At 38.6% G+C, this 20,759-nt stretch overlaps 1 protein-coding gene across 1 annotated transcript in view; it reads left to right on the forward strand.

The window, feature by feature from the left end:
* The window catches only part of prkx (protein kinase X-linked), a 55,708-nt gene extending 49,842 nt beyond the window's left edge, over positions 1 to 5,866 (forward strand). The window contains exons 7-8 of the mRNA XM_082164052.1: positions 477 to 554; positions 3,194 to 5,866. Coding sequence (XP_082020178.1) covers positions 477 to 554; positions 3,194 to 3,319 — 204 coding nt within the window. The 3' untranslated portion in view covers positions 3,320 to 5,866. The remainder of the gene's footprint in view (positions 1 to 476; positions 555 to 3,193) is intronic.
* The last annotated feature ends 14,893 nt before the right edge of the window (positions 5,867 to 20,759 follow it).

Consider the following 20,759-nt stretch of genomic DNA (forward strand, 5'->3'; position numbering starts at 1 on the left):
TGAGAGTTTAAGAGCCGGCAGCCCAATCACAGCTGTGTTTGCACTGTTTCCACAGCAAGGCCAGGTCCTGCTGGCAGCGCTCATTCACAAGTGCAGATATCTGTTATTCCACTTGAGTGGATGTCTATCTCTCATAGTCCCACAGTGCAATGCATGGCCCAAATTCTGAGGTTTCTAGAAGACTTTGCATTGTTGCCCCACTTTTCTTTTCCTCTCTAAGAAACTAAAAAGACAACACGGTGGCTGAAAAGACTGTTTGGTATAAAATGGATTCAAATGAAGTGTGAAATGTTCAATGTCAGATCTAAAAGTGTTAATAGATATATTATTCATTGTAGCACATTTAAGGTTTTTATTCTTGTCACAGTTTTAACTGTGATGGTTTGTCTCAAAATGTAAGACTTTATTCTACTTTAATGTTCATTTAGTTATAGTAATCCATCACATTATTGTGTATTATTTTTGTCTTCTTCCAGAATGGGGCTGATGATGTGAAAAAGCACAGATGGTTTAAGTCAGTAGACTGGGAGTCTGTGCCCTGCAGAAAACTCAAGGTAAGCACCGCAGTTATGTCGTATAGAGTTTTAGCATATGCCCTGTTATTAAAGATTAATTTAATACCACTAATCATTTTTGTAAGATTTCCAAGTCATTGCTGGCCACATTAGTGTCAACGCTTCTTTAAAAAGTAATTTTACTTGCTTTATTGTTAGAATTACAAAGCCAGAATATTCCCCAAGGTTTACTGGACATATTGAATAGTTTCCCAGAAGGCCTTGGTAGCTGGATAATGGGAAGTACAGTATACACTACCAATAGTCAATTATGCTTACCAAGGCTGCATTTATTTGATAAAAAAAATGAAGTAAAAACTGTAATATTGTGAAATATTATTACTATTTAATAGAACTGTTTTCTATTTTAATATATTATGTGATTTATTCCTGTTATGACAAAGCAGAATTTTCAGCAGTCATTAATCCAGTCTTCAGTGTCACGTTTTTCGGAATCATTCTTAGACCCAATTCCGATTTTCTTTTCTTTTTTTCTCCCATGTGGCAAAGATGACCCACGAACGTGTAAACAGGAAAAAAATATGGATTCTGATATTCTCAGATCGGTTTCAGACATCATTCATATGTGGAAAAAATCTGATATGAATCGGATATTTGCGTTTGTGTCTACCATGTAATCGGACAGTTTGGATATTCCCGTGTCAATGCGAGTCGTACGTAATTGAAAAAGTGACAGTGGCGAGTTGACGGTGGTCAACTCAGGTGGACACCAACCTTGATCATATGACTCTTTTTCAGTGGGTTTAGGGTTCAGTGGGTTTATCAAAACCCAACGTTTTTTTGATGATCTGGTATCATTTTGTCTGCATCGATCGGCCTAAGCTTTTCCGGGTCAGTATGTCTACCTTGGGTTGTTTTGCCAAGTGTAAAGCATAAATGCAGATATCGGATATGGGTCACTTTTAAAAGGGGATGTAAGCTGGTCGTCAAAAAAAAAAAAAAACCCGGATATTGTCAATAAATGGTGCACAAGAAACACTTATTATTAGGGGCCAAGCACCAAAGGTGCAGAGGCACCTATTGAATCTGTTACCGTTCTTATTCTTATTCTTCCGCTCTGGGAGTCTATGGCAGCCCATAGAACCGCTTGCGGGAAAGTTATGAAATTTGGCACACTGATAGAGGACAGTCCAATCTGTCACCATAGCAAATTTGGTGTCTTAAAACCAATCCCTCTAGCGTTATTTATGTTAATAACTTTTGAACCACAAGGGCTAGAAACAAAATTCTTTTTTCCTCTGATTCCTTGGATCAAGACGATTCGATTGCATCGATTCCCTATGACGTAATTTTCCGTCATGGAAATTTTTCCGTCATTTAGAATTTTCAGAAAAAAATACTTTTTCGAACTCCTCCTAGGCCGTTGCTCCGATTTTCACGAAAATGTAACCAGATCATCTCCAGACCATGCCATGGAATTCAAGTTGATTCGTCTAACCGTTTTCGATAAAGGCACAAACAAATTTTAGACGTAAGGGTGTATCTCCGCAACGCTTTATCAGCTTCAGACCAAACTTGGTACATGTCATCATAAGCATGACCTGAGGCTACATGCTGTGTTTCAACGCAGCGCCACCTACTGGTCAGGAGATATGAAAAATGGCTATTTTTGTTTATAACTTCTGAACAGTTGGTCCCATAAAATTGGTCTCGTTAGATTTAGGGCAACATGTCGAGTCGACTGATATCCAATTTTACCATATCAGCCATTTTGAATTATGTGCTAAAATGCTGTATTTTAAGAATTCATGAACGGATTGTTACGAAACTTGGTATGGGTCATCAGCACGATGCTCTGAAAGAGCATGAGAAGTTTCAAAGCAGCGCCCCCTAGTGGTCAAAAGTCATAACAAAATATCCCAAAAGGCTAATAACTTTTGAATATATCTGCCTATTGAAATGCCACTGGTCTTAATAGATTCCTTGGGTCACGCCAAGAAGATAGTTACCAAGTTTACCTTATTTGGTCGAACTTCCTGTCCGCCATCTTGATTTTCATTCAAAACCTACTTTTTCTAACTCCTCCTAGACGTTTGTCTTATTTTCACCAAAATCTGATCGTATCATCTCCAGACTGTGCCACCGCAGCAGCAAATTTGAGGCATGCTGCCAAAAGGACTATTCAGGCTTTATCTCTGCAATGCCTTGACATATTGACACCAAACTTTGTATGTGTCATTGTCACTTCACTCTGACCACATCACATCAGTTTTGTAACTGCGCCACCTATTGATCGAAAGTGATAATCCATTAAATCATATTTTAAATTACTGTTTAAAGGATTTTTCAGTCATTTCGCCTAAAATCCTCTTTAAATGTCTTTGATTGCTCATTGTTGCAGTTGGTCTGACACGTCTTGTCGTCTTAATCTGCTTGGCCCCGATAATTGCTGCTTGCAGCTATACTTATTTTTATTATTGTCGATGTTAAAATGGTTGTGCTGCTTAATATTTTTGTGGAAACTGATGCATTTGATCAGTTTAATGCATCCTTGTTGATTTACAATTAGTCATTTCTTTTTTTCTTTTTTTTCAGTAACCCCAAACGTTTGAATGCTAATGTATATTTAGCTGTATCTGAAGCTTTGTTGATGAGTTTCTCTCTCCTTCCTGTGACAGCCACCCATTGTTCCAAAGGTATCTCATGAGGGTGACACATCTAACTTTGACACCTATCCAGAGGATGAGTGGAAGAAGGACACACCTGTACCAGCTAAGGATCTGGAAATTTTCAAGAACTTCTGAAAGGATATTCTTTTTAATGACACAAACGACAGGACTTGGTAGAAGATAATAAATTGGAGCTAAAGGTTTAACTTAGCCATTCAGGGGACATTAAAAGGTCATAGTTGCATTATTATAGGTATGTCTTCCCTGCTTGTCCCTGAGTCCTGCACACTTGAGAAACAGAAATAGACTTTTTGTGATCACCATTATCGGCATCATAATTATCAACAAATGAATAAGGAGGAAACAGTTTATCACTTCAGCATCTACTAAGTGATGAATAACATCATTCTTCACTGTCTGAGTCTCTTTATATTATGCAAACATATCATTTAAATTAGCAATAATAACAAGGTTCTGTTCAAGGTCCCTTTTGCGGGATCTATCCTATTCTAGACAATGTCTTCGCTTATACCTGATCATGTATGGTCATGCTTTTGTTATGACTATATATCTTGAAAAGCTTGCTGAATCAAAACTTTAAGCCTGACAAATTTTCTTTTCTGGTTATCTAAACTTGCTGTGTTGATCCTTTCCTCCTACATGGTTTATCTATATAAATTTCATAACATAAGGCCTGTTTCACACCGGACACTTGAACAGGCACATAATCAAGCAGCAGTCTAACTGCAACACGCTTTTACTCTCACAGCTTTTCAACTGCGTAACAAAACTGCCAGTCTATACAAAAAAAAAAAATGAGTCAATAAACAGTCAAATTTTGTGGTTACTATTATAAATATTTCCTTTAATAACGGCCATACATTTTTAAATGGTAATTTTTTTATTCAATAAAAATGATTACAAAAATGTATAGCCTGAAACATAATTTACATGAGGTTGTGGGCCACATCCAAATAGTCATTAATCTAAACAACAGAACCCAAACTGCTTAAGTCTCCTGAATTCAGTCATATTTACTGAACAGAAAGTGCTGCTTGTGTGTATTTATTTTATTTTTTATTTTATTTATTTTTCCTTCCGACAATAGGTGAATAGTTTGCCTTCAGTATTCTATTTGAAAACTATAACCTGTTCATATGAATCATGGAAGCCCATTTCCAACACATTTGGGAAAAATGCTTTGGTAAATCTTAATTTTGACACAGTAAGTCGTAACTATGACAAAAATTCGAAATTATGTTTATATAAGTTAAAAAAAGACCATTCATTTTGTCATAATTATGACTTTGTATCTCAATTTTGACTGTTATAATTGAGATGAGTCATGACAAGTCAAAAGGAAGATGAAAATTAACTGACTTTATCATTTTTATTTCAATTTTGACTAAGAGATTATTTATTTTTATCTCATCATTTTGACTTGTCATTTGACTTATCTCATGACTTATGTCATTTGATTTATCTAAATTTCAACTTTATCTCATTATTGTTTGATAATTTTGACTTTTTGTAATCATTTCTACTTTATCTCATTGTTTTTTTGTTTTTTTTTTGTTTTGTTTTTTGTTTGTTTTTGTTTTGTTATGCTTATCACAGTATGATTTTTTTTTTTTTTTTTTTTTTTAAGTGGTGGGGAAAAAGTGTGTTCTGTGTGAACGGCCCCAAGTATCCAAAGAGCTTTTGAACACATTTCTGCCAGGATGTCATACTGAGAATAGCAGGTAAAATAGAGGTACAGTAGCACTTACCTAATCGAACATGACCTCACAAACCTGTAGGTAACTAATAAATCGGCATTAATGCTTGTATTATCAAATGCCTGTTCAAATACGTTGGCTGTTGTGCTTTATGATGTTTTATATGTGTTTACTAATTGTTAAATTGTTTAAAGTGCATAAACACTTAAAATTTTATTAGCCATGTGTTTTCTAAAGTTGCCTTGCATTTATATGGGGGTGAATTTGGCGAACACTGTTTACATTGCTTTGTAATGCTACTTAATACATGGTTGGCACATGGAAAGCCTTGCATAATGGGAAGAGAACTGAGTATGGTGTGAAATGCTTCAAAAATGTAGCTACTGTGTGTATGTTCAAAATGTTTTGTTTTTCTGGACTTCCCTAGTTTTTTTGTAACTGCTTTTGTTTGAAGCAGTTGTCTATCATTGTAAAGTGTCTACTGAAGATCATTTCTTGAAATGGCTGTTCTTTTTAAATTGCAAATGCAATTTTATACTGAAGAACCTGCAGATTTCTTATGGACTTTACAGCTGTTACCATATTTTGGATTTCTCTGTTATTGTTTGTTTGTATGTTGTTGTACCAAGTGTGGATCATTTTTGCTGTATTCTCAATTTTTTTTTTTTTTTTTTTTTTTACACTTGTTTGAGAAAAGATTGTATTTTATATTATTTGCAACAGCAAAAACTAAAATGAAGTTCTATGAACTTAGAAATTGACACGAACCCAGCATAGGATTTTATACTGGTTTTTGATTACATTTTGTTTTAAGTTTTAAGTACTTTCCTTTTTTTGCCTTCTGAACATTGATGGTGTATTTGAGATGGTACAAGTGCAATGTTACCTTCAACCAAGCTGTTATGAAAATCTGCAAGTACTATAATCATGAAAATAAACCAAACTTTTCATGTGGGCAAAACAATTTGACTAATACACTTACTGCCTGTTATAACTTTTCAGTGTACTCTGACCAAACTTGTTGAGGTCTTATTGAGATGGGTTGGACTCTCAGTCTGATGGCGTCAAGCCATACCCCCTTAGCAAACTTTTTCAAACCAGCCTCTGTAACCTTTTAAACTAAAAGTTATTAGGCCATTTACTGTAAGAGTCTTAGTATATTCTCATTTTTTAGTGTTTTCCACAGTTTCATATGCTTGTATTTCTTTCTTTTGGTCCCTTTATAGCTTATTTCCCTTAAGTATTAATGTAAAATGTATATTAAATGTACATTAGCAGTTAACAGAACAAATTAGCATCCCTCATTCCCTGCAAAAGCAGATGAATGATCTCATCCATTGAGACTATTGCATTTTTAAGAGGTTATTTCATTCTCTAACTCCTGTGGTTAGACTTCACCCGTAGTGAAATGTTCAAACATAACTTTCTTTCTTCTTTCCGCTCCTTGTAAAATTCGACTACAGTTTAAACATTTTAATGACATTTAGTCCTGTCAGACACACAACTGGGACAGACTAATTTTACTTAATAGTTCCCTTACGGTCTTCTAAATGCCTGCACAATGGATCTGTCCCCAACCTGATATGTAATGGTTTTTAATGTATGGTATGTATTTGTGTGCACGCCTCTGCACTTTGGCAGTTCTGCGCAATATATTCCCACATGTGACAGGAAAGCTGAAAAACATTTAACTCGTAAGCTGTAAATGACATTTCCATTTAACACTAAGACTATGGTGTGTTCAGCTTTGTGTACACTCATCTGTGTATGTTTGGGTTGCTCAAATCCAACAAAATTTTGATACATCACCCGTTGAAATGTATTCTCTGAAGCTGCGATGTGAAAAGCTGCAGCTGCTGTTTAAATTCTTCATACTGTCAACGCAGCACTTACCTGATGACACTTTTTGGCTGAGTCAGGGGTGCTGACCGATGTTCTCTAATCTCCCTTTGTCCCGTAGTGGAATTGTTGGAATTGTAAATAAGACTTTTTTTTATTTTTTATATTGCATCAGAGTTACTTTATTTATTAGGAAAAGAAATTACAGGATCAGTGCTGCTGTGTTGGAAATAAACCTGATGTTAATTCGTTGCTTGGAGCAAAGAACCTTGAAAGTTGCTGAGTGTGGTGGAGTTTACTTCATAAATAAAGAAAAAAAGACTACAAACCTACCATTACGACATCGTTCCCCTGCATGTCGCTCACTTAACCCCTCACCTACTGGAGTAAACAGGTCAAACCACCCCAAAAACCTCCATTTAGAAATGTGGGACGACACCTTGTAATAGCAGGTAACCACAGTGATCAGTGCCGTTCTGATCACATCAAAGAGTCCTGTCATCAGAACACCACCACACCCACAATGAGATATCATAGAGGAAACCTCACCCACCTAACAGCTACACCTCATGCTGCCTTCACGTGCTATCGGACATCAACAGCCTCTCAAGTTGTTTGTTTTTTTACAAATGGGAAACTAAATAAATAACCATTTGATGTAAATTGAATATATTTTACAAACATTTATTATACAAGAGTTTATTTTACCGAACCTTATAAATGAGCAGTACAGTGAATGCATACAAAAGCGCAGGTAATGTTTAATTTTTATTCAAAATCTGTCGGATATTGACTCTATCTTCAATACATTTTAGCTTGAATAAGTTTCCCCAAGAAATGAACCTGGTGTCCTCCATGATTCATATTCTTTTCAACAATAAAGCACTTGAATGCAACAAACTCGTAATTACAACTTCAGAAGTGGGAAATAGGAAATTTTGGATAGCACATGAAGGCAGCATCAGACACCTTTTTGTCTTGCCAAACTAACTGATATACAAGGCAGAAGCTGATGCTAAATGACACTTTCCACATATGCATTACAGGAACAATTTCAATGTGCTTTGTTGTGAGAACTATTGGATGTGTTGGATAGTCTGTCCCACTTTAGAAGTCTTGAACTTCTCAACTGCGTCCAACAAATAAAATCATGCATCGTATTTTTTGACTAAATAAATATTCAATAAATGAATATTCAGTTCATTGTAGTAAAATAAAATGTTTCACTTGATGGTCCCTTTAACACATTCTGTTGACTGTAAGTAATGGAGCACCTACATGTCTACTGGCTCTCATTAGAGTGTTAGTAGACTGCAGGGTTAGAATAAAATGTTGTTCCAAAGTTACTAATAGTCTGTAGAATTTCTATTGGGGGACCATCATAATAAAGAGTTAGCAGATATTAAGCAGTCTACTAATACTCTAATGAGTTAGCTGACATGTAGTTGCAATGCTACTTATGGTCAACAGAATGTTCAAAAGGGACCATCAAAATAAAGTGTTACCAATGTTAATTTACCAACTAATTGAATGACCAAAAATAATATTTAAGTAGATGTGTTGCACATTGTGCATACAACAAAAAGCTATTAGTGAGCTACACCATGTGATGTCCGTCTTTTTAAAGAGAGGAGTGTGTATGTGAATGAGAACAAGCTGCACTGAGATACTGGATTTGGTTTGTATTTGACTCTGATATGAACTTTTTCTCTGCAGATGTATCAAGTGCAGGTCTTTCACTGATACACACCTGTTAGTGCTTAGGAAGGGAAGCTTGCCGTCTGAGAGTTTGTGTCTCGGTCAATAGAAAAACTGATGGTTTATCTCAGATTTGGCACACAGTCAGTCTCCTGGAGGAGCTTTGCCTTGTTCAGATCCAGCACTAGCACTGAGTCCTGCAATCATCCCGTATAGTTCATTTGGTTGTTTCTCCTTTTTAACTTGGGAAAAATATATATACTTAACATTTTAACAAGCCCAGGTTGATATTTCATGATTTTCCTATTCTTTCTCTAAACTAATGAATTATAAATAAAAATGTAAACTTTATACCATGATTTGCATGTCCTCCTTAGGACCCTATATAGGACGACTTGGGAGTAAGAACTTGTTGGAACAGCAAGCTCCTGGCAAATAATTAACTAAGTGCGAAAAGTGCATCTGTTTCTAAGGGATAGTTTAGTATCCCTCAAATGCTCGGGGGCTTCTTCTTGGCAATTAAAGGTGCTGTACATGGTTTCAGGCATTTTACTAGCCTCCACCATTTTGCTAACTTCAATGACATGCACTCACTCCAAAACTAGGCCTTCCAAAGACGTGTCAGCAAACCCGCAAAATGATTCACTAAATTCCAAAAACATCAATGAAACACAATGAATCAGAAGACAAACAAGTCATCAGAAGAAATGTCTTCGTTTCAAGCTTGGTTGGGATCATACTCCCTAGAGATTTGTTTCAAGTAAACAAAGAAAGCAGGCAGCTGGATAGTGTAACAGGAATAATTCAAAGTGCATCTGTTTCCAAGTCATGAACTAATTGCATTTCTCTGCTCATAATATCAATATCCCTGTGCCCTTAAGCCGGTCAAGGTAAACACATAATCTAATGTAACTGCTTTTGCAGATTTGGAGAGGGTTACTGATCAAAAGAGGATCTAACACATTTATATTCAAACACTGGGTAAAATTTGAAGATTACCATTTCATAACCATTACAACTATGATTAACCTTCACATATGAAATGATAGTAAGATTTTTTTTGTATTACATATATCATTATATAAAATTGTTTATATATAAAAAAATCACGCAACTGCACAAAATTACATATTTTTGCTCAGTTTGGGCCTCTAAATAAAGCTTTTTTCCTCTTCAAGTATGAGCTCCATCTTCTCAACACATAATGTTATATGTGCCATAACAAGATAAAAATTATTTGTATGTTTTGTTTATAAAAATCATTAAAGATTTCACAGCAAAAGAACACGTGTACCACAACCTGAAGATTGACATTTTTACAATTATACTAGAAGGACTTTTACTTGCTAAAAAATATTCAGCAACATTTTTGATCATGTTGATAATTTAAAGGCCTTAGTAATTTGTGTATCAAATATGAGACAGGCTTTAGGGATAAAGGGATAGATAAAAAATTTTATTTATTTTTTTAAATCATAATTCACAGTAACTTGTAACGCATAATTTGTAATGCTGAAATTCACAGAAGATGAAGATGAAGATAATTCCAAGGTTTATTAAAGGGGAACTTGGCAACTATTTCAACTTAATAAAACCGTTTAGAAATCATTTAGATGGTTAAATAACCTGTTCTGGTAAAAATGGTGACTTTCCTCGCTCCCCCTTGCGTTCCCAGGTGGAAAACCAACCTTGCAACATGGGGACTAACGTCCCGGTAAGTTGGAAATAGGAAGTCTTGTGAGAAGCGAGAACGAGCGAGAAACACAAACTGCTTTACGGCAATTCGACATACACGCCATATGATGCTGTGTATGATGTATTACCCTCCTTGGTAGACATAGCTCCACACGATAAAGTTGGCCGGCTCCGATAATAACAAATGCACATGAGCAGTGGTAGAAAGGGGGAGGAGGGTGCCGCAAGTGAGTTTTTTTACTGCGACCAAGGCGCAGGCGGGGATCCAGAAGGCCGCAGTTGAGCCGGAGCGACAGAGGACCAATGTGCAGCTGGAGGGAGTGAGGAGCCCAACGGAGCCAGAGGGACGAAGGGACAAGGCGAAGCCAGAGGAGTGTAGTCCCGAGGCGAGGGCAGGCAGACGAACGACCAAGGTGGAGCCGTGGGGACGAGGGAGCCCGACGGAGCTGGTGGACTGATGGGCCACGGTGGAGATGAGGGAGATAGGAGCCAAGGTGGAGCTAATGGACCGACAGGCCGAAGTGGAGTCCTGGTCGTGGAGGTCGGAGGCGGAGACCGGGGACCCATCGACCCTTATGGAGTTGGCGACTGGCAGACCTGCGGCGAACCCACATCACCGAAGATGGACTGAGGGTGAGCTGAGGGGCTGAAAGGAAGCAGTGAAGGCAGGGATGAGAGATGGATGATATGAGGAGGTGGGAGAGGGAGGCTGGGTGGGAGTTCAGAAACAGGCTCAGGTTCTGGAACAGATTCCAGCTCGGGAACAGACTCAGGCACAGGCTCGGGGACAGATACAGGCTCGGACATGGTGTCGGCGGCCATCGTGGGTGAGGACCCAGGCAGTGAGGCGGCGGCCATCTTTTCCAAGGGCTCAGGCGGTGAAGCGGCGGCCATCTTAGCCGAGGGTTCAGGCGGTGAGGCGGCGGCCATCTTTGCAGAGGGCTCAGGCGGTGAGGCGGCGGCCATCGTAGCCGAGGGTTCAGGTGTGAGGTGGCGGCCATCTTAGCCGAGGGCTCAGGCGGTGAGGCGGCGGCCATCTTGGCTGAGGGCTCAGGCGGCGAGGCGGTGGCCATCTTGGCTGAGGGCTCAGGTGTGTGACACATGTTGACCAAACCTGTATGACAAAACTAGTTTTACCCATACAATTTAAGTCAGTGGGCTCCAATGTTGCCCTTTCATTGGAACCTCTTTTGTTTTCCACATCTGGAACAACATGAGGGTGAGTATAATGATGACACAAATTAAATTTTTAAGTGAACTAAGGTGTCAGTGAAGGCATGTGGCTATCAGGCACAAAACCCTGTCGGTACAGGGGGACGCGACAAGCATACTAGAGGCACAGCAAGAACGCGCAAGTGTTTTTGCCAGAATACTCTGTTCACCCTGTTATTTCATTGTTGTATTTTAGTCAAGGTAAGCCTATCTTCGATCCTCTTGTTATTTTGTATTTTTAACTTCACATAATTCTGTATTTTAGAGAGACGCGTTGGCACAATTAACAACAGCCGCGAGTGAAAATTTAAATTATTGTTACATTTGCACTTAAGCCTTTGCTCCTAGCAGTTTGGAATTGCCACATTTTCGCGTTATTTACACTTAATTGCCCGACCGAAACAGCATCTGTAAGAATAGCTATAAATAGAGACATTTCAGATCATTCCAGCAGGACCAGCGACAAGCATACTAGAGGCACAGCAAGAACGCGCAAGTGTTTTTGCCAGAATACTCTGTTCACCCTATTATTTCATTGTTGTATTTTAGTCAAGGTAAGCCTATCTTCGATCCTCTTGTTATTTTGTATTTTTAACTTCACATAATTCTGTATTTTAGAGAGACGCGTTGGCACAATTAACAACAGCCGCGAGTGAAAATTAAAATTATTGTTACATTTGCACTTAAGCCTTTGCTCCTAGCAGTTTGGAATTGCCACATTTTCGCGTTATTTACACTTAATTGCCCGACCGAAACAGCTGTACTCACTCAAGCGGTGAAAGCATTATCCGTATATCTGTGTAATTTGCGCGCTGTCGCGGAAGCGTTCAGCTCTCGTGTTCAGCCTCCTCGTGTGAAGACCGACTCGGGAAAAGACCAGCGACTCTACCTGCGCGACTCCACCGAGCAAGGACACCAGAAAGGCACTTAAGTATCTCCTCTTCCCTTTCTCTTCCCTCTACTTACCTTATTGTTCACCTTAATCAACATGTGCTTTCAATACATTCCTGTTATCTCTCGGCACCGTCCTTTCATCACGCGCAATAGGCAGCGCAATACTGCCAATCTGCGTCCCATCCTCACATCCTCACATACTCCTCTCTCTCTTTCCGTGGGTCTATGGAATTGTCAGTCAGCAGTCAATAAAGCTGACTTCATTCCAGCCTTTGCATCTCATTCTACTCTTAGTATCTTGGGGCTGACTGAGACCTGGATTCGTCCAGAAGACTCAGCAACCCCTGCTGCTCTCTCTAGCAATTTCTCCTTCTCCTGCTCAGGCCAGCACGCGCTACTCCATCTAACCCCTGGTTATCTGAGGTTCTTCGGGAACACCGGACCGAACTCAGGGCAGCGGAGAGGAAATGGCACAAATAAAAAGACGCATCTGACCTGAGTATGTATCAATCTCTCCTCTCCTCCTTTTCTGTTGATGTTCATGCTGCAAAATCTTCATACTTCCACAACAAGATCAACAGCTCCTCCAACACACGATTACTCTTCAAGACATTCAACTCTCTCCTCTGTCCACCTCCACCACCTCCCGCCTCCTCCTTAACTGCTGACGATTTTGCGACCTTCTTCACCAACAAAACAACAGCTATCAGCAGTCAGTTCTCAGCTCCACACACACAGGAACCCAGACCGACCCCTTCCACAGCCAATACCCCTCTGTCCTCCTTTTCTTCGCTAACCGAGGAAGAAGTATCTACACTTCTCCTCTCCAGTCACCCTACCACCTGCCCGCTTGACCCCATCCCCTCACACCTTCTACAAGCCATCTCTCCCACACTTCTACCATCACTCACACACATCATCAACTCATCCCTCCACACTGGCACCTTCCCTACAGCATTCAAGCAGGCTCGGGTTACTCCATTGCTCAAAAAACCAACGCTAAACACATAATTTGTAGAGAATTACAGACCTATCTCTCTCCTACCATTCATTGCGAAGACACTTGAAAGAGCTGTCTTCAACCAACTAACATCCTTCTTGTCTCTAAACAACCAGCTGGATGTCAACCAATCTGGCTTCAAGAAAGGACATTCAACTGAGACTGCATTACTGTCAGTCACAGAAGCCCTACGGATCGCAAAAGCTGCTTCCAAATCTTCAGTCCTCATTCTCCTGGATCTGTCTGCTGCCTTCGACACGGTGAATCATCAGATCCTTCTGTCCACCCTCTCATCACTGGGCATCACAGGAACTTCACTCCACTGGTTTGAGTCCTATCTCACAGGTAGGTCCTTCAAGGTCGCATGGAGAGGTGAGGTATCCAGAGCACATCAGCTGACCACAGGGGTTCCCCAGGGTTCAGTTCTTGGTCCCCTCCTCTTCTCCATCTACACCACATCACTGGGACACATCATACAGGCACACGGTTTTTCCTACCACTGCTATGCTGATGACACACAGCTCTTCCTCTCCTTTCAACCAGATGATCCCACAGTAGCTGCACCGGTCTCAAGCTGTCTGGCGGACATCTCCACATGGATGAAGGAACATCACCTGCAGCTCAACCTGGCAAAGACTGAGCTTCTCGTCCTCCCTGCCAATCCATCTCTACAGCACGACTTCACCATCCAGCTAGAGTCATCATTAATCACCCCATCAAGATCGGTCAGAAATCTTGGAGTAACGTTTGATGACCAGCTGACCTTCACAGATCACATTTCAAAGACAGCTCGATCATGCAGGTTTGCACTGCACAACATCAGGAAGATCAGGCCTTTCCTAACTGAGCATGCAACACAACTTATCGTCCAGGCCCTGGTCATCTCTAGGCTTGACTACTGCAATGCCCTTCTGGCTGGACTCCCAGCATGTGCGACCAAACCCCTACAGATGATCCAGAATGCTGCAGCTCGTCTTGTCTTCAACGAGCCCAAGAGGGCCCACGTCACTCCTCTGTTCATCTCTCTGCACTGGCTACCTCTAGCTGCTCGCATCAAGTTCAAGGCACTGACGCTTGCTTACAGAACTATCACAGGCTCAGCTCCCTCCTACTTTCACTCACTCCTACGAGTCTACATCCCTACCAGACACCTACGATCGGTCAACGAGCGACGTCTCGTGGTTCCATCACAGAAAGCTACAAAATCACTTTCCAGAACATTCTCATTCACAGTTCCATGCTGGTGGAACGCTCTCCCCACCCTCATCCGGAATGCAGAATCCCTGACAACATTCAAAAAACAGCTGAAAACCAATCTCTTCCGTGAGCACTTAACCTTATAGAAAAAAAAAAAAAAAAAAAAATCCTTTCCCTTTTAAACATCACTTATCAGGCTTATGCTACTCTGAATAATACCTGAACTTCGTATTTTGAGCACTTCCTGCGTTGTTGTTGCTTTTGCCTCTTTATGATGACTCGCTGAATTTAGTCCTAATTTGTAAGTCGCTTTGGATAAAGGCGTCTGCTAAATGACTAAATGTAAATGTAAATGTAAATGTAAATTTTTAAGTGAACTAAGGTGTCAGTGAAGGCATGTGGCTATCAGGCACAAAACCCTGTCGGTACAGGGGGACAGTTAAGGTCAGCAGATACATGAAGACCATATCTAGGTCAGCCTAGTCCCCATTTTAACACTGGCAATGGTGTAATATTTCTTGATTAACCAGCTGTTGAGTGTAACAGCATCTGAATTTGGAGCAGGCCTCTCCGGTGATGGTCATTTCACAAATATGCTTACTCAGATCTAAACGTCCATTTGCAGAGCCTCTGGGGAAGGAGTGAACTGTAGCTCTCGTGATTACAGTCTAACGGTCTGATTAGAGGGGAAGATGTTGCACGGAAATGAGAATCAAATTAGAGAGGATCTTCTTGCATGGAGAAGTAAAAGATCTAATTGAAATGATATTGCACTGGGCCTGTGTCTTATTCAAGAGGTAGATAAAAGCAATAGAGGAGACTTTTAAGTGAACATTTATGATTCATGGCTGTAACTGTAAGAATGTATCAGTATCATTATGATTTGGACTCGTACAAAAGACTAATCCGAAACACTTAACGCTTCCACTTAACTGTAATGCTTTTATTTTTAGGCCTTATAGGTACCAGATTTCTTCATTGTTCATCCAGTCTTGTTTTGTGTTAATTGAATTTGATCTGACTTTATTCAGACTTTTGCAATAAAGCAGACACACATGTATGACACAAACAAATCATTTTAATGGTTGTTTCTCCAAAGTGTTCAAATAACTGCAAGGCTCTTTGTAAATGAATTACTTGGTGGTCAGTCTGCACCATCAGACTGACTCTGCTTGGTTTTTATTCAAAATGAGGAACTGATTTATTTGAAGATTTGTTATGTCTCGTCTTTGTTCTTGTTTGTGAGTATGGCGTCAAATATTTTGCCTATGAAAACAAGTTTTAGGATCTAAAACACAAAAATCTAATCAAGGATGTCTTTGGGTATTGCGCCTGACTATTATTTATTATAAAAGTGCCACGCTTTTTAAAATGTCTAGTGAAAAACAAGAATTGCCTTGTAAAATGTGTTGCAGAAGGCTGCATTCTGTTCTATTCCATATTGAAAGCAATAACACATCTTATGTTAAGTACAATAACACATCTTATGGTTTGGCAAGGTGCATTGCTTGTAGTAGCAGAAAACTAAAACATATAAAGATGGCACTTCCAGCTCGAATTTCTCCAATAGAAGGATCAACCCTTATTACAAAATCCATTTTAGTTTAAGTGTTATTCTGTATATAATTAATTGTCCTTGACGGAAGTGTTTTTTGGTACAGTTGTATCATCCATGTATTTTTTTTTTATTTTTTTTTTTAAATTTGCACGCCACTTGAGGATGTTGTTAGGATCTAAATGCTGCTTTATTTCATCACAACAAAACACAAAGATAATCTCTAAAGAAGAATCCAAAAACTCTTCAAACAAGAATTGAATGGAACAATCATTTGACAAAATTATGATCTACAAGCACAGCATCTGATAGTAAAACATTTAAATTAATAAAAAACCAAGTACTGTACATACATTAGGCAATTTGCTCATAGTTTTTAATCAAAACTTCTTGCTCTAATTGTGATCTGCTCCCTTATCTCTGTTGGCATGCAATGCAGTTTAGCCAATCACATTTAGATCTGCCTTAAATCCAGTATGCAATGCTCACTTTTCACAATTTAAACAATAACTAATGAATATAAAAAATTTCCACTCTACACTATTTCTATCTAAATTATTTGCAAATACAGAACATCACAGCATGGAAGTAAAGTCATGACTTCTGCTTTGTACCAACTAAGTAACATAGACAATACAATAAGATATAAAGCAGAATTTCAAAACAAGAGCACTTGAATTTTTCAAGGGTGCTCCAATCTGACATGTGTCAAGAACTGTGGTCTGTTCAGGCTGTAGGTTGTACACAACAGGTGTCGTCTGGCCATGTGGATGTGGCCACATAATGCACCTAGAATGACAGGCCTCTGGTGTGATGTCATTATAATATATGTTGCATCAAGCTTGTTGATATGGCTTAGAAAAATGAATGAGCTGGCAACATATTTCAATACTATTTGCAAAAACAGAATAATATGAATGTTGCAGTATAAAGTGTGATAAACAATTATACTATACAATTCGATTTGATCATGGTGAATTCAGTGTCCCAGCTGTCATTCCTTTTATAAGCCCCTAAATCCCCTCAGTCATTGACACACTGACATGCTCATCAGGCACCAGTAGACAAGTGAGTCATGTCCTGGCAGAAGTGAAGTGTATTCTGGCATAGTTTCCAGGAGATGTCTTAGCTTTGAGAGAGGAAACATAAAACTAAAGCTCATGGCTGAAAGACAATCCAAAGATTTATCATACCATCAGCACACACTGCAAGTTTACGCACTGCCTGAGGCCTTCCTATCAACCCATCTTGTTACTGAATGCAGTTTCCTTTAAAATCAGTTCAGACATTTCCAGGTCAGTGACAACAGGTTGATTTAATTTCTTAACAGAAGTATGTGTATATGATGAAGAGGTATTTGATACAAACACTTTATAAGGATTAATTGAGTGATTCAGTTTTCTTCAATTTTAATTTGTAATACTAAATAGCTGTTGTGCCACATTGAGGAGATTCAGTGAAATCAAGAGAAGAAAAGAGCTATTAATTTGCTTATACCATGAACCCTTTGTAACTCTTTATTATGCAAGTTATTATGCAAACATAGACTCCCATAAAGGTCGACCCCTGTCATCACCCTGTTATTACTGCCTTGCAGGTAAACTGTCATTAGTTCACAATCTCTTCCCCTTTGAAGTGTGACCAAGGACATCTTAGCAAAGCCTTTGCTGTTGTAGCTTTAAACATCAAAACAGAGGTTAGGAGTAACTAGCTATCTGTCTGGCCTTATTCTTCATCCAACAAATAATAAAAGTGAAGTTAGAAAAGTTTCTTGTTTGAGAAAGGTTGGTCTGTTCCATGAATTGGAAAATAAATCACCAAGTACATTTAAGGCCCATAAACACCAAGAAGAATATTTGGTGAGATATTTGGCACAATTAACATTTTCATTTGAATGAATGAACATCCGCATGCTTTAAAGGTGATCTTTTAGTCACATTTTCAGAACTTCTGATGTTATTTAACTCACAAACAGATTATTTTGCTATGCAATAGTGAATAGCAGAGGAAGAATCCAGAACTGACTTTTCTATAAGTGCCACCTACTGTCAGAGAGTGAAAGTGCATTTTCATTCTGCCCCCTTTCTGTTTTTGAACATGTGTCTGAACAGACAAAGAGCATGTGAAAATCAGAGACATTTTCATGCCAAACAGAACACATTTTTGATTGTGTGACCAGGCCTTATAAGAGCTTGATTTCAATTAGACGAAAACCTTCATTTGTCTTTTTAATATGTTGTGAATGCTTTAGTCTGACTTAAAATCGTATTAGTCCTTGTTTTGCGAAGTTGGACCTGGATAATGTGATAGTAGTCTGATTAACAAAGGTGAGCTACAATCGACATTTATGTTGTCCATTTGCTCAAGAATGCAAAAGTGACATACATACAACATGCAACACGTGCAAAACAGTAACTGTAAATGCAACCGTAAATGTGCATATAATTGTAATTGATTCCAAATAACAGTGAGGTGATTCTAGTGGATGATGATTGGACTGCTGCTGTCGTTTTTAGTTATTTTTCTTATAAATATTCTGGGCTGCTGTGGATGGACATTCTGATAGACATGTCTTGCTTTCTCACTCATTAAACAGACATCAAGTTTCTCTCATTCCAGAAGCAAAAGGTCAACACAACTTTACCTCAACACTGGCTGTCAAGTGTGATATGGCAACCACATTAATGTCTGCCCCATGAGGAGATAAAACTAATGTAATGTATGCTTCCAGATCGTATCGTAATATCATCATACAGTTGGTCTACTACACTAATGAGCAATATATGAAATTCACTTAAAAGCTCTGTAATTTAATTACTCTCCCATAGGAGCCCCTCGGTGTGTGTGGATCCTCCGGTGTGTGTGGATCCTCAGCTGTGTGTTGATCCTATCAGGGTCTCTTCCTCTGGGGGTCAAACACTTTTTTCCACATTTTCGCCTTTCACTACATTCCTCCAAAGGAGTCCATGTGGATTTGTTTAGAGGCACATCTGTTAAAAATCCAAATTCTCTCAGTTACTATTTGACAAGACTTCAAGACAAGAAGTGTTTTTAAAAACTTGCAATGATGTAATATCAATCTTTGCAATTTTAAACATAAGCATTCAGAATTAGGGATTGCAGATTTATTCACTAGAGAAATATAGATTCAAACCTATACAGTTAGCAATCAGAGAACTACTGTATTAGTAGACCATATCCAGCGCACCCCAACCATGTCTAAGAAGTTTCAGAAATTGTTTAATCAAAATCACAATTTAAAACAACAGCTCTGGAAGCACATCTGAAAAAAAAAATATCATTTGATCACACTTTGGTGGACAGGCTGGTCTACAGCAGATGTTAAATAGGTCTGTTACACCATTTAGTGATTCATTAGGAAGTTTAAGTTTGATTTGATCTCCTAGAAATATCTCATGCCTCTTACTGATTTCACTGGGCAGAACAGCTAAAGAAGTGTCCATTGATCTTTGAGGTGGTTGTTTTGAAATGCATTCCTTGAATGTGTTCTACAGCTGTTGAGTTAATTATGTGAGCAAGTTTGTGTTTAAGTCATTACTGTTGCTACAGGTACAGTATCTGTTATATAATCCTGCACTTACAGTAGAACAATTTTATGTGCTTAGCATCTGTTTGTGATCTGTGCCAGACATGTTGAAAATATGTTACACTGTGTAATCTGGGGTTTCTGGGATAATCCTGATTTATACTCTCGCTTTGACCTGAGAGGTTTTCCAGTCACTGGGGTTCAACATTTGCATCAATTAAGTTTTGTTACCTCAAAAAGTCCAAAAAGTCAGAGCTGTAAAAAGAATAATAACTAATACAAAATGTTCATTCTTTCCAAATCGATTTGTATTATCTTTCAAAAGTTGTCTACTTTACATAGCATCACTTAAGAGAGTTCATTTTTAGTTTTCCTTTTCTTCTTTCTCTTTCTGTGACAACCTGGAAAGAAATGTATTAATTTCAGTGCCATTCCACAGATGGTCTTCATTAAAGTGTTTTAATCAGAATACCAAGGGTCTGCTTCCGTCTCTGGAGACTGGATTTGTGAGAAAGTAAAATCCCTCTAGAGGACACAAACTAATGTAAGACCTGGATAAGGTTGGAGATTTCCATGATGCCTTTAACCTGTAAAAAAATAAATAAGAATGTGCCAGGGCATGTTTGGTTTAGTGTGCAATCACATCCAGTAGTTTCCACATACCTTGGCCATGATTTCTCAGTAGTACACACAGTTCTGTGATTTACTGTCATCTTATATCACAGGGATATTTAATTTAATTTAATCAATCAATAAATTCCTCTTGAAACAAACTTTGTTGTATTATTTTAATTTAATACTGTGAAGCTGCTTTGATGCAATCTGTATTGTGAAAAGCGCTATACAAATAAACTTGACTTGACTTGACTTAAACAAGGTGTTATGTTACAACTGACAACATGTGATTTTGTAGGAAGCTGTTCATTACTAAAAGTGGGGCAAAATGCATTTGTGAGTAAACTCATATAAAGTTTGCCTGCCTGGAGATTCAACTGCTGTTTTAATGGACTAGTGAGATGCAGAAGATCTTTCCTGCCTGCTAAAGACAGATGTGTTGGTCAAGAGATCATCTTACCTTCACTGCAGAGAGATTGCATGTGCTATGTCTATTTGAGATTTATTCCGTTTTTTTTTTTTTTTTTTAACAAGATTAACGGTATTAATCTCTAATATGAGGAATATTTATCAAACCAGCTTTTATATGACAGATAAGTGTGCAC

The sequence above is a fragment of the Leuciscus leuciscus genome, assembly GCF_965113295.1.
Source record: "Leuciscus leuciscus genome assembly, chromosome: 3".
In the NCBI taxonomy this organism is placed as follows: domain Eukaryota; kingdom Metazoa; phylum Chordata; class Actinopteri; order Cypriniformes; family Leuciscidae; genus Leuciscus; species Leuciscus leuciscus.